Source organism: Podarcis bocagei, assembly GCF_964188305.1.
Source record: "Podarcis bocagei genome assembly, chromosome: 4".
NCBI lineage: Eukaryota > Metazoa > Chordata > Lepidosauria > Squamata > Lacertidae > Podarcis > Podarcis bocagei.
In genome coordinates, this window is record NC_138128.1 from 64,238,958 (window position 1) to 64,253,495 (window position 14,538).

Sequence of the window (14,538 nt, forward strand, 5' to 3'; positions counted from 1 at the left end):
CGAAAACTGTGTCCATAACTACAGTATATATGTTGTGCTTCCCAGTAGTAATATTATTACATATTTGTACTGGTTTGTTTCTACTGTGAATCCTAAAGTGATGCTTTTGTTATACCGTGCTTTCTTTCTTCTTCTGTTGACTGCTGAAATAGTTACTGACATCTTTAACCCTTCTTAGCAATGAAAAAACTTTAGTCGAGAATCATTATCTAACAGGGAGCAGAAATGAAGTATGTTTCTAGAAGTCTGTTCTTATGGAACATTGCATTTGAATACTAGGATTTGTTTGGGGCTGGGGTGGAATTGCAGGTCCCTAGGCCTGCATGTAAGAAATACATTTTTTAAAGTTTTCTTCTGTTTCTAGCTCTCAGGAGGAAAAAGGGGTTGTATCATTATCATTATCATTCCTGGAGAATTTAAAAGTGAAGCACATTATAAACTGTATTGTAATCAATGACCATCAAAAGCTCTTAACTTTGGGCTCTATTCTTACTGCTGTGGTCCAAATTACGAAGATGTTGTACAAATTGCTCACTCTTTTTAGGTTTGGGAGACGTAATTTGAAAAAAGTTACAGCTTCATTGTGGGGGGGAAACCACAACAAAAAGTCAGTTCTTGTCTTTTAATTTTTAGTTATCATTGAAACCATGCTTTTTAGGCTAACCACAATGTTCAACTTTTTCACTTTTTTTTTACTTTCTAACAGTAATTTGGAAATTATATGTAATTTGTAGCTGTCTCATCAACAGTTCTTAAGGCAAAACTTCATGGTCATTAATACACAATCAAGTAATTAAATTAACACATGAAGTAAGCCCTGTGCTAGTGGCCGTTAACTTTTGCATCAGGAAAACCATCAAAATTGTATCTGAACTTTCCAGAATGTTGCTGTTTGATTGCAAGAAGATATACTATTGGTTGGAGACTCTGCAACTGCTTGGTGCTATGTGGATCAAGATTAGCATCTACCTAAGGATTCTTCGGGACGCGGGTGGAGCTGTGGGTAAAACCTCAGCGCCTAGGACTTGCCAATCGCATGGTCAGCGGTTCGAATCCCCGCGGGGGGGGTGCGCTCCCGTTGCTCGGTCCCAGCGCCTGCCAACCTAGCAGTTCGAAAGCACCCCCAGGTGCAAGGAGATAAATAGGGACCGCTTACCTAGCGGGAAGGTAAACGGCGTTCCGTGTGCTGCGCTGGTGCAGGCTCGCCAGCTATGTCACACTGGCCACGTGACCCGGAAGTGTCCTCGGACAGCACTGGCTCCCGGCCTATAGAGTGAGATGAGCGCACAACCCTAGAGTCTGTCAAGACGGGCAGGGGTATATTTACCTTTAAGGATTCTTCACATCCAGCCCAGATGTTATTCTGCTCCTGGATCATTTGAACCTTGGTTTTCACTCCCAAAATTGGAGCACAAGTTGAGAAATGTTTCTCAAATGAAATTGCATCTTTCTTAAAGGTTGCCAATGCACTTAAATAAGATATAGAAGGAAAGAGAAAGCCATCGTTGTTAAGGCATATGTATGTTCTAATCAATTGTGCTATATTTAATTTAATTTATGTACATTCAAAATTGAAGTTCAGGATCACTTGTGGAAATTGCCCTCATTTGAGGATGCAACAAGGGGATTTACAACCCCCAAAGCGCTAGCCTTTCCGCTCATGTCGTACATGAATTTGCCATCTTTCTGGCAAGTCCTTACACAGTTACCCATTATTTTGAGACTTTGCTGGGATCTCTAGACTCTGCTTCTTCATTTTTTGTTCAATTTTTTTAATTGAAACTTTTCAACATACAATAAGAGCCAAACAAATATAAACAAACATATAAAAAGGAGAAAACAAAACAAACACACAAAAGAAAGACAGCAGAGAGGAAAAGTGGAAGAAAGCCTCCATCGGAGGTGCGTCTTAACCCTTGTGCCACACAAAAGTTGGAGGACCCTCCCAGCTCTCACCTGGTAGATTCTACTTCTTCATAAAGAAATGAGAGACTACATAGCAAGGCAAACAGAACTGAACAGACCTCCTAGTGCTGCACCTGCTCTCAAGGACAATGGTTTTAAATGGTTTCTGCAGAGAGGACTCCTGGTTACATTCTCAGACAGAATTGAGTTGAGAAGGACACACAGGAGATGTCTATCGGGCATTTATTGATTAACCCACATGAACCGAGAGTGAAGCTTAGCATGCCCCCAGTATTCTCCCATGGCCATATTTTCACTGTTATCTTAATGGTGAAAAGATGTGATGTTAATTACTGAATGTTGTCTACTGGAGCCATGTGTATGTTTCTGACCTTCAAGAGGTACTTAACCACCTGTGTGGATGATATTTTCTCTTTTTCAATGGCCTGCTTCACACATAACACTAACTATGCTATGGTTTGCTTAGCTCATGATTTTATTAACAAAGCAAATGTTAACCGCGATTGGTCCCACAGACAAGGTTTTTCCAAGGTTTGGCATGTTTTCTAGTTATGACTTTATAGCTTGGTAAACGTCTTGGTTGGGGTGGGCAACCATGGTTAAGGGTGAGTTCTGGGTTTGCACGTAACACTTGTTAAAGGAAAGCAAGTTTCATAAACCAATGGCAGACCATGGTTTAAGATCGTGGTTTGTTGGCAGTAAACAAACTATAGTTAAGCTGCTGGGCAGTTAATAAAGCATGGCTTAGCAGTATATGCAAACCAAGCCACTAAGAGTTGGCATTAACTGACAGAGAAGATGGATGTGTTTATTAGCCAAGTCCTGTCTCCGCCCCAATTGAATGCCTGCCGGCACAAGGACCAGCACAGTCCACTTCTGATTTATTGGTGAGCACTGACACCTGAAAAGTCATCCCTCTGGTGGACCTCAGCGTTGGGGTTGTGGGGGGGGTAGTCTTTTATATAGCAAATGGTGAGGCCCGTTCATTTTAAACACACTCTTGTTTTCTGCTGTACTAGCGGCGAGAAACTGACTCTAATTCTTTTGAGCGCTGTAGGTTCTGTCAGTCACCTGACACCCTGACATTAAACAAACAGCAAGCTCTGGGTAAGCTGAAAATAGGTCTTTGGTAGACTGTAATCACTATGGAAAGGTGGTAGGTGTGAAAAACGAAATAAGGACATTGTGGTTTGCCATGATACAGGTGGGCAATTGTTAACTTTATCACCTCTCTCTATTAATTATTATAATTATTCTTGTAGCTGTTGTATGGCAGAGATAGGAGCTGACTTGCCAGGGGTTCACACCCAGCTACAAGGTTTGCTTTCAGATAAGTGTGCATGCACAGTAATCTCGTGTATTAATCATTCTCTTAAAAGTGACCTGTTCTTGTTTGTCATTGCATTAGGCTGTCATGTAATTTACTGGTTGGACATATGTTCGTGTCTTAGATATCTTCTCTTCTCTTTGTGAATTCCACATAAACCCCTTCCTTCAGCAGACACCCCCGCCCCCCTCACCCCCACCCAAAGGTGACAATTTCTTTGCTTTGGCACATCTAAGCAAGAATGACAGGTCAAATCTCATTCATAGCTGTGGCATTTTCCGTCTGGATTTCTTTCTAGCTTCCTAGCAGAAGTCTATTCTGTGGACCTATTCTGTAGAGAGAACTGGCTTATTTTCCTATTGTCCCCTCCTTCCAAAGAATTTGGACTTTATTCCGTCACATTTCTTCTTTTCTCGGCACTGCACTGAGCAGCGTAAAGCAAGGTCATTCTGAAATACGGCAATGTCCTTTCTTTCCTGATTGGGGTGGGGGGGAGACGGACGGACACATTTGCCTTTCTCAGTAGCATTGTTCAGGCATTCATCATGCAGAAGCACTCTTAACTGCACCCCCAAGGAAAATCAGGGTTCCAAAATGCACAGAGGCCTCCACAATGGACTTGTCTACAGCAAGGATGCTTCCTTGCTGTAGACAAGTCATCCTTGAAGATGCAAAGACCAATGGGGAAGAAAGGGCAGATGTAGAGCACTCATGCATGTTCCCCTCTCCTTGCCTGTTTATTTAAGGCCCATTATGAGTGTCTGAATAGGGCTGTCGTAACCTGGGTGCTGTATTTAGTCTCCGCGTGTTACTGGTGATAGCATGAGGTTATTAAACAACTGCTGTTTTATTTTCTTCTCCTTGGTTTCTCTGTGTGGAAACTTCCCCTGTCAGCACTGTCAGAGTCCAGGTTTTGCAAGAACTCTCTCACTGTAGGAGGAAATCTTACAATAACTCCAGATGCAATGTTGAAGAGGTTTTTAAAAAATGGCTATGATGAACAGCCAAGGAATGGTTAAGTTGACTTGTTGTTGTTGTTGTTTAGTCATTTAGTCGTGTCCGACTCTTCGTGACCCCATGGACCAGAGCACGCCAGGCACTCCTGTCTTCCACTGCCTCCCACAGTTTGATCAGACTCATGCTGGTAGCTTTGAGAACACTGTCCAACCATCTCATCCTCTGTCGTCCCCTTCTCCTTGTGCCCTCCATCTTTCCCAACACCAGGGTCTTTTCCAGGGAGTCTTCTCTTCTCATGAGGTGGCCAAAGTATTGGAGCCTCAGCTTCACAATCTGTCCTTCCAGTGAGCACTCAGGGCTGACTTGTAGAGACTTGTAGAGTGGCTCTATCCATTTCTTCCACAATATTAGATTAGCAAAGTGCTTATTTCTAGCATAAAAGGGTTAAGTAAACCTAATTTTCTGTGTTGGTACACTTAGAACAGGACTGGAGAATCTGTGGCACTTTGGATGCTGTGGACTACAACTCCCATCATCCACAGCCAGCGTAGCCAGTGGTCAGAGACAATGGGAGTTGTAGGCCAGCAATGTTTGTGGACCCAAAGTTGAAGATATTGCCATACTAATTTCTGTTATTCCTGTCTAAGCAGGCTAAATATACTATAGTTGGTATTTATTGTTCCAACCTTTATGGCCATTACAACTAACTAAACGTGCCCTCAGAGGATCCAGGAAAGGCATTATTGACATTAACATTCATTGAGGTTGACACCGTCACCCAGGCAATTCACGAGTGTGTGGTGTGGATATGAGCAGATTTTATGTACCAAGGAGCGGATAAGGACCCACCATCTTGCAGCAAAAAGGAAGTTCTTAGTCATCTTTTCCCTAAATGGAAACATTCCATTGCATCCATATTACTAGAAATAGCTAATGCAGCAAGAGGCAATTGTGCAGGCTCATTGCAACATAACAAATGGTCTATACAGGCCTATAAAAACTACTACTGTACTTGGAATAATTCTACCTTGTTTTGTTTTTTTGTATGTAACCCTATGTGAAACAATGATTTGGGACCTATTTATCCTCCTTACCCTTTGCTGCCAAATTGCCTGGCTGACACACACATACACACCTCTTTTATTGTGACCTTTGACTCTGATTGTTAGCTTGGTCACCATGGTGGTGTTCTACTATTTGCAAGCGGCAGCTGTTTAACTCATTGTACTTTAACTCTTATGTTTGCAAGCCTTGTTTGCCCTCCTGATTTTGCTCAAATGAAATACACATCGTGGCCAGTTAGCTAACAGGGGATCAGAAATATTAGCATTTTGGTCAGTGCAGATTGGTCAATTTAATTCCAACAGAAGTGTATCTTATAGCTTGACCTGATGCAAAGGATGAGCACATGATGAAGGCTCATTAATTATAGCCATTGCCTAAGAGAGATGTTTCAAATGAACTAAGCTGATTGCATCAACAGACTGTTTTGCTTTGGGGTTTTTTGTACTTGAGGCTCTGCAGATATAGTAATATTAATTAGTACTGTAACCCGTGGGAAATATTTACTGGGTGTCTAGCTATGGACAGCTAGCTATGCTTATTCTTAAAGGGCTTTTTTCCACATTTGCCGCACAATCCTATCAAATGAAGTATTAACAAGCATCCTGGTTACCTTAAGACAAAATCAGGACCTCGCTTATGAAGAATGCATAGCATGTATACCCTGCAGCTGTCCATGGCAATCCATGATCCTAGGAAGATTAGAAGGTGACAGTATTACAGAATCCCTTTAGAATCTGCACACAAAAGTCTTCCCTGAAATCTAAAAGTACATCTGTTTGGGGGCAAGGGGGTTGCACTAAACTAAAATAGATTATGACTTGGTAGCAGGCCAAGTTAGAAACCTATCGTTTCCTTCTGAAAGTAAGTTATCCACATGTAACTGGCCACAGGATTGTTGACAATAGGTGAAAGTCACCTTCCACTGAACTCAATAGCAAACCATCCCGTGATTTTAAATGGAGGTACATTTCAGTCCTGGTCAAACTCCAAAGGTCTCTGATGTGCACAGAGTCCAAAAAGATTCAAAAAAAGTGCAGAGAATGTGGCATCTCCTTTGAATCAGGGTGAATATCTCATTATTCCTTTTTTCCAGCTCCTCCAATTGTTTTGGAGTTAGCAATTTGGACTTCATTAATGCAATTCAAGCACAGCAGACATTTTCTTATAGTCACAGAATCCTGGGTCATGATGTGTGTCCATTATACCAGGCATTACATCAGATGTTGACCCTGCAGAAGTACTTCAAAGTGAAATCAGAATTCTTTTGGTACATCAAGTAAATAAAGCTTAAAATGTATCATCCCGTTTGATAAACCACATTGGGATATACTACTGTATCTTCAAATTCCAAGCTGTATAAATCTCCAGTAGCTTTTGTGGGATATATCATTCACTGAAGCAGTCAAATACAACATTTCCTGTTTCCTAGAGTGGACACACAGGGGAATATTGCTCCAGACAGGGAGGACTTCCTGTCATACCTGTTCTGGAACATCCTCCCTGTGTATGTGACCAGGTAGAGGGGCATGACCCTAGCAGACCCTATAAAAGGGCTAGTCATGCAGCCATCTTCCTCTTTTTGCTCTTTTGGGGTTCTATTGTTGCTCTTTTGCCATCTTCCTCTCTGAAGAGCAGTGGAATGCTGAAGTTCAAAATTGGCATTCGACAGCACAATATGGACCTTCAAAGGTCCTGCAGTTTTTGTGCAAGACAACAATAAAGCCCAAGTCATTTGACTTTTCTCAGAAAGTACCCTAATGGGAGTTGCCAAGTTGTGAAATGAACCTTTTGGTTAGGAAACGGTTTTCTTTAATTGGGTGTCTTGTTTGTCCATGGTACCAAATGCTAGCATTCAGATATTTGCCTAGATTTGTTACAAACCTGGGCTCTTCCAGAATTCTTATTGCTTTGAACCTCTTGAAGCGGAACCAGGTCATCTCATCACAGTAAACCATGGTTTGCCATGAATGCAGAGATCTGTCCCACTTTGCTCCTCACCTAGCAGAGTATCAAACTACAACTCCTGGCTTAGCATTACTTCTAAACCTGAGGCCATGGTTTGTTTCTCTTCAGATAAACCACAGTTGGTAAGCCAATAACAAACCTTGGCTTCATACCATGATTTGTTTGCAGTGAATCCAACCACAGTCTCCAATTCATATGTAACACTAGGCCAGAGATCATGGTCTGTGGCGCCCACTTGAAATGGGAGCCATGGTTTACTATGATGTGCAAAGGCAGCCAAGTGTTTGTTTTATACTGGAAGAAGGCTTTTATGTGTACACATAACTAAGATATATGTAGGACAACCCTAGGGAGGATATGGGCATGATGGGGAGGGTGGGGAACTGACTTCCTCGTCCAGGCTGTCTCACAACCACTAAAATTTACTCTCTTGTAAGAGACCTTGTTCATTGCTTCCTCAGCTGTTATCAGCAAAACACAGAAACAGAGGAATAAGTTTTATAGCAGATTGGACAATTTGTGAAAATACACTGGATGTACAGCTAGCGCAGTTTTAGCAGCTGCACTTTCATATGTTAGAATTCCTGCTTCATGGTTGCAGTCATGGGATTTTTGTCTATCCCATGACGGTGTGTGTTTTGACTCCACAGAGTGGGAAGTGACGGAGACAGGATGTTTGCGTTACTGTGTTCTGCGAAGTTGGGACTATTGTCCTTTGTTCTTTTTCTCTTTGCTGTCTGATGCTAGAGAGAGAGGGAGCCATGTTGCAGTGCTCCATGTGTGTTTATATGTAAATAAAGTAGATTAGCCAAAATGTTGAGTTGCTGAGGTCTGTTATGCATGATGAGCAACTCTGCGGATCCCTAAGTGTGCCGGTGTCAGTTGGCATCGGTCGCTGTGATGTTCGAGCTGAAGAAAGCTTTTGAAGCTCCCAAACGATCAACCAGGAGGGAGAGAACATGCCAGTCGGGCATGTGTCTCTGCCAGGGTCCTACTCGAGTGTAGGCTGAGCCCCTGACATCATATCCCCTATCTGGCCATTTTAATTGGAGATCTCAGGGGTTGAATCTGAGACCTTCATGCAAAGCAAGCGTTCTACCATGGACCCATGATCCCTCTTCCCTACTAGGGAACCACATAAAACTCACCATTTCCCAGTTACAAATTTTGGAGGGCAGCAATTTATCCAGAATACCCATGAGAAAACCATGGCTACCCTGGATGTGTCAGGACTGTTGCAAGTGTGCATCTTTGGAGACCAACAAGCCATGGAGCCAATCAGGATGGGTGAGGACAAGCTGGGTGAGGTCCAGGACAGTACCACAGTAATAGGAAGTCCAAAAACGCCTATGTAAACCTTTGCTCTCAGCTTGTCAAAGTCAAACCTAGCTGTGTTTTTATTTCTTAAGTCTACTGTTAATAATGGCCATAAGACTTCCGTGTGTGGTCAGAGCTGGTTGAAGTGCTGGGAGTCTCTGCTCTAAAAGCAGTGCTCATTTAAGGAAACGTGAATAACACTGGGTATATATACTGGATATATGTACATATAAACTGGTTTAGGGCTTCATGGTAGCTGTATATGGCTCAGCGTGAAGTTTTAACGCTTGCAACCTCAGGGAGTTAATACTGTGAAAATTAAGGGGTGAACAATACAGAATATGATTGATTCGCACAACTTCTCTAATATAAAAGTAGTCTTTGTTATGTCAGGTTCATGCACAACTTAAAAGGAGAGCTACATTAATAGGTTGCCTGCAAAAGTCAGCCCTTAAATTGCAGACAAAGCTTCTGCTCGCAAGAATATTACATCATCAACGCCTCCCCTGGACACTCAGAAATAAGCTGTACTTCTGTATGGCAGTGAAGCAGCAAATTGAATTCTCATAATATGTTTTGAAAATGAGTCTTGTTAGGTTTGATGAGGTGGAAAAGGTACTGAGTTCACTGGTTTGTTCCAATACATTCAGTATACTTTAGCTGGCTGTTTGCCACGGCTAATCTTTTTAATGGCAGTGTAGCTTGTAAACCCATTTGGTGGAGAGCTATGCATCTCAGTTTCATAATATCACGCCAAGTAGGATGGTAAATAAGTTTCTCTTCAAGCATGAAAGCATTTTGTTTCAATCCCACAAATCTTATTTTAAAACCTTCATCTTGAAGACCTCTATAATCCCATTTTTCCCCCAATCTAGCAATAAGCAGAATAGATTTCAACTCTTAAAAAATACTTATCTATTTATTGTTGTTTTTCAAAATGCATCTTTCCAGTGTTTTTACTTTTCACACAAATGTACTAAGCACGTGACTTAACATCATTCCCTAAACAAACAAAAATAATCTCGCTGTACTGCTTATTTATTTAAAAGCACTTCTATTTGTTTATTTTAAAGTGCTTCTATTTTGTTTAATCAACTTCCCAAGGTGGCTTTCAAAATGAAGTTTTAAAAATAAAACAATTCAACAAATTGCAATGCAATACACTTACAAACCGGGAGGGGAGACACCTGCAAGAAATTAGAAGTGAGCATGGAAAGAAAAAGCACCTGTATTTGGTTTTGTTACTTAAATTTGCTTGGTAAAACTTGTGAGTTTTTGCTAACAGATGTTGCATTTGAGTTTGGTGTTTTCCTGTCCCCACAGCTATCCGTACAGTGAAGATTGTAGCCAGGGAATGCAGTATATGAACACTAGATGCCCAGCTTGGTGTGACAGGATCCTAATGTCACATTCTGCCAAAGAGCTGATTCTAAAGGTAAGGGCTGACTTGAAAGTGTAGAACTCTCTTGATCAGGGGTCAGCAAGGTTTGTCTTGCGGGTAGCTCAGTTCGTGGGCGGCTTGTGGGCCAGTCAAATGACCTCCGCAGGGCAATGGGCCTTAGGTTGCTGACCCCTGCTTTTGACTATTGAGCAGTGCCTCGAACCTGCTAGAAAATATGGTGGCATATGGTTTCATTTTTGAACAAGTTTCCAGCCCTCATATTTTGGAGATCAGGATCTATTATTGAAAGCTCAGAACAACTGGGCGTTCAGTGAAAATCCCACTGTGCAAGTGGAACAGCAGCATTGGATATACAAGCTTACGCTCCTTGGATTCTCAGCCATCCTTAGCAAAAATCCAATGATTATCAGATACTGGTGTACTAATCATTTCACCTACCTTGTATGCTCCATCCAGAACTTTTCAAGATACCTTACAAAAGTCACTTCCATTGGGCTGTTAGTTGTTTGCTAAGCATTTGGCTCCTTATTCCAAGGTTATTTGCCACAGGATCTGTGGCAAGTCACCATGTTTAGTTAGGGGGTCAAGCTGTGTCTAAGGATGTGGACAGAACCACAGAACGCAAACCCTGGGATTGTGCTCCAAGGGAGGGGGGAATGACCCGAGATTTTAAAAAGATAGAGAGTAGGGTGTGCTCCTCCGCCCTGCCTGCTTTTAAATCTTTTTGTCATTTAGGACGTTCTTAACTTATCTTGGGCTATCCAGGTCTCCTTATCTGAATCCATTCATGGTGTACACTCTATATAATTCCACATCAGTGCAATCCAATGTACATAGCACTCCCACATATTATCCAAATGTTTTGAACGTCCCCTAGGCTATTCGAACAAATGAGGTTGCACTGCATTCTAATGAACTGGGAGTTCCAGGAAATTTCCTTCATTTCACCGTCCCATTCATGGGCCTGATTTGACAAGACTAGGAACACAGCCCAGATGCCCTCCCATTATTCTTTTCTGAGCGCTTCTCCTCCATCCTTGCTACTGCTGTAAACATATGAAGGCATATCCTGGGGGACCTGGCCAAACTATACACAACAGCCAGCTAACAAGACGGGGAGCAATTATGCTTACCCGATCTTAGGTTCCCGATTATGGCACTTCCTCCCATTGGTGATATGTTTTCCCCACTCAGTAACAGGGTAAAAGTTTATAAGAATTTATGCATGGCATGAAAGAAAAGGGGATGGGAAAGTTTTTCTCCCTCTCTCATAACACTAATCTCATAGACATCCAATGGGGTGAATGTTGGAAGATTCAGGGCAGGTAAAAGGAAGTACTTATTCACACAGTGCATAGTTAAACTATGGAACTCACTTCCGCTATATAAGAGGATTAGACAAATTCATAGAGAAGGATATCAAACAATGACTAGCCATGATGGCTATGTTTCACCTCCAGTGTCAGACGCGGGAAACAGTCCCTGACAACTGGCCCTCCAACCCGCTTAAAAGCTTCCAGTGATGGAGAATCTACCACTTTCCTATGTAGCCCATCCCATGGTTTAACAGCTCTTAAAATCAGCAAAGTTCTTTCAAATGCTTAATCAGAATCTCCTTTAGTCATTTGAATCCATTGGTTTGGGTATGGGACAGCAGGAATCAAGCTTGCTCCATCTTCTGTGTGACATTCCTTCAGATATTTGAAGTTGGCTGTCGTATCACCTCTTAAGTCTTCTCCAAGCTAAAAAATCTCCAGCTCCCTCAACCATTCCTCATAAGGCTTGCTTTCCAGACCCTTTGTCATCTTGGCCGCCCTCCTCTGCACATGTTCCAGCTTGCCAATAACCTTCTTAAACCATAGCGGCCAGAACTGTACACAGTACTCCCAAATGTGGTCTGACCAAGGCAGAATACAGTGTTACTATGTCCTCCCTTATCTTGACAGTATACTTCCATTGATACAACCTAGAATTGCATTAGCTTTTTTTTTTGCTGCTTCTGCTGCATCATACTGTTGACTCTCACAGTTAAAGATGTATGTTTTTCCAGCTGGCCATTGTAGACTTAAAGAGATGGTTGGCTGTCACTGTGATTTCTATATTGCTACTATTTCATAATGGAACAGTGAGTTAGAGAGTTGTATTATGTTTTTTATTCTTTGGATACCCCCTGAGAACACTGGTTGGACAAAGACCATAAAAATATAATAAATAATAACAAACTTTGGAATCAAACCCCACCCATGTCACTCACTGTGCAGCTTCGGGTGTCATCTCCAGCCTAAATTCTCCCATCTGTAGAGTGAGAACAACGGTGGCCTATCTTGTTGGACCACTAAGCAAAATAAATATTGTGAATTAAAACGTGCTGAAAATAAAATAATACATTTTTCAGTGGAAGCATATGAAGGATTGTTTCTTCCAATCCACTGACCAAGCATTTAGAAGACACCAGTACTCTAAAAGCTACATTTATTTAACACCTGAGAACTCCCAAGATATGCTATGTGATATCTGCGGATTAATGTGGCAGCCATGAGTCACAAAGATGCTGTGGCTCTCCTGTGTAGCTACAGCTGCTAGTTTAACCCAGCAACACAAATCTGGGGTTTTTTCGACTGGCAGCTAATTTTGCGATGTCGGATTAAGTATGGTGGAAACCTTACTCTGGTGCTGCTTCAGTGCCTTCAAAGTGCCTGCAGGCAAGGCAGAAATTTTAACACAGAGATTTTCAGGGCATCTGGTGAAAGTTACACCTGCTAAACTTCTGCAAGGTGGGTAAGATAGCTGTTAATTGCACAGGAGTCCTGCCAGAACAAGCCACTGGGTTGTCACTATCCCCTGGCCTCAGTTCTCTTATCTGTATAATGGGAATAATAGTCACCTACATCCCCAGTCGATTTATGGGGACAAGCAAAATTGTAAGGCGCTCCGCTAGTTTTCAAAGTGCTGTATGAATGTAGAAGTAATGGGTGCTTTTCAGCTAAGAATAAACCCCCCCCCCCAAAAAAAAATTACCAAACATTATTAAGGTAGGGCCATTGCTTTCAATGGGTCTGAGTAAAACTTAGTTGAGCCTCACGCAGTGTTTCTCCCCACCACATCCAAAAAGCAAGTTTAGCTCTTGCAGATTTGGGCTCCTTTGTTTGCATAGGGCAAGAGCTTCTAGCCGTGCCCAAATTAGCAGGGAGCCCAAAACACCAGGCTCCATGCAGTAGGCTCCTTACAGATTGTACAGACATGGGGCTGTAAACAGCTTTAGCACAACCTCATTTATCATGCCATGGTCGGTTACCTCCCCAGCATGTTATTTTATGCTTGCTGAGCCCTAACACACCAAAGGTTGCCCGCTGTTCGAGAGTCACAGAACTGCCTGAGAGCATGGCGTAATGAATGCTCAGCTGAGTGGAGCGTGTTTCTGCTTGTGCGCTGCTGTAATTTGTTTATCTGTCTAAAGATTATGCACTCGAAAATCCACAATTTGACGCTGCCTTTGTAAATTATCAAGTCGCTTTTGATGAATGTATCTCCACTTCCGATGGCGGTGGCATTATGAACTTGAAATATTGGAAAGTGTTCATGCATACAATGCAGAAGGTTAGGGAGGGTGTGTGTGTGTGTGTGTGTGTGTGGATAGATACAGAGATAGATTCCCAGGCAAGCATGCTAGAAAGCAAATATGACCTTAAGTTTTCTTACTGCATTAAAGATAATTCAGTTTTAACTTTATAGTCCCAAATGCGGCTGTTTATATATAAAGTTCTTGCCCAGTCAAACTTGACTGATTACAGATGAGGGAAAGCTTGACTGTTTTTCATCAGAAATAAATGAGGATGGCAAACTATTTGCAAGCACAGCTGCGGTTGCATGTATGTATGTATGGAAGATCTGGGGAGAAGGGTGTGGGCTCCAGATTTAATTATCTTGCAGTTTAACCAGCCTGAGAAATTGCAAGTCAGAGCCAGTCTCTCTACCTCCCTCTTAAGTGATTGCTTTAGCAGGGTCATTATGCTAGATAAACAAAGAAGATGGTCAGCGTTGGTCGATGTAATAGTCGATGCAGTAGCAAAAGCTGTGTCGATTTCATTATTTGTTTGAAGAGAGAAGGATAAAGGGAATAAAGTGCCAGGGAAGAACAGAGTAGAAATAAATCAAGCGGTGGGGATATTGTTCATTCACCTCTCATTTTGAGAGGCGGTTTTTTATGTAAAAATCCAAAAATCCATTTAAATAAATAGCAAGACTCCCATTGATTCGGGTGTTTCCAGCTTTCATTCCTAAGTAGATCTGGTTGAAAGCCAGTTCCATTGAAATCATAGGGAATCCCAAACATACTATGTTTACTGTTGATATATCTGATGGAGGGGAAAATATATTTCATAAAAGACCACGTTGGGGGGGGGGGGTTAAATCCATTTCCTTTCCCCAGTGTTTCCAATTCTGTGCAACAGAAGACCCTAATTAGATCTAAACAGGGTTGATACCAAATCTGGTAATAGGATTAGAGCTGAAAGCATTAATCACTTTATCAGTGCCCCTAATCGATTAAGGCATTTAATTGTGGATTTGAAAAATAGGA

General features: G+C 41.9%; 1 protein-coding gene across 4 annotated transcripts in view; it reads left to right on the forward strand.

Annotated features, from left to right (window-relative positions):
* Positions 1–14,538, forward strand: part of INPP5A (inositol polyphosphate-5-phosphatase A) — a 231,494-nt gene that overhangs the window by 211,182 nt on the left and 5,774 nt on the right. For all 4 annotated transcript variants that reach the window (XM_081189505.1, XM_081189507.1, XM_081189506.1 and 1 more), the window contains one exon: positions 9,881–9,992. In XM_081189505.1, the coding sequence (XP_081045631.1) occupies positions 9,881–9,992 (112 nt within the window). The remainder of the gene's footprint in view (positions 1–9,880; positions 9,993–14,538) is intronic.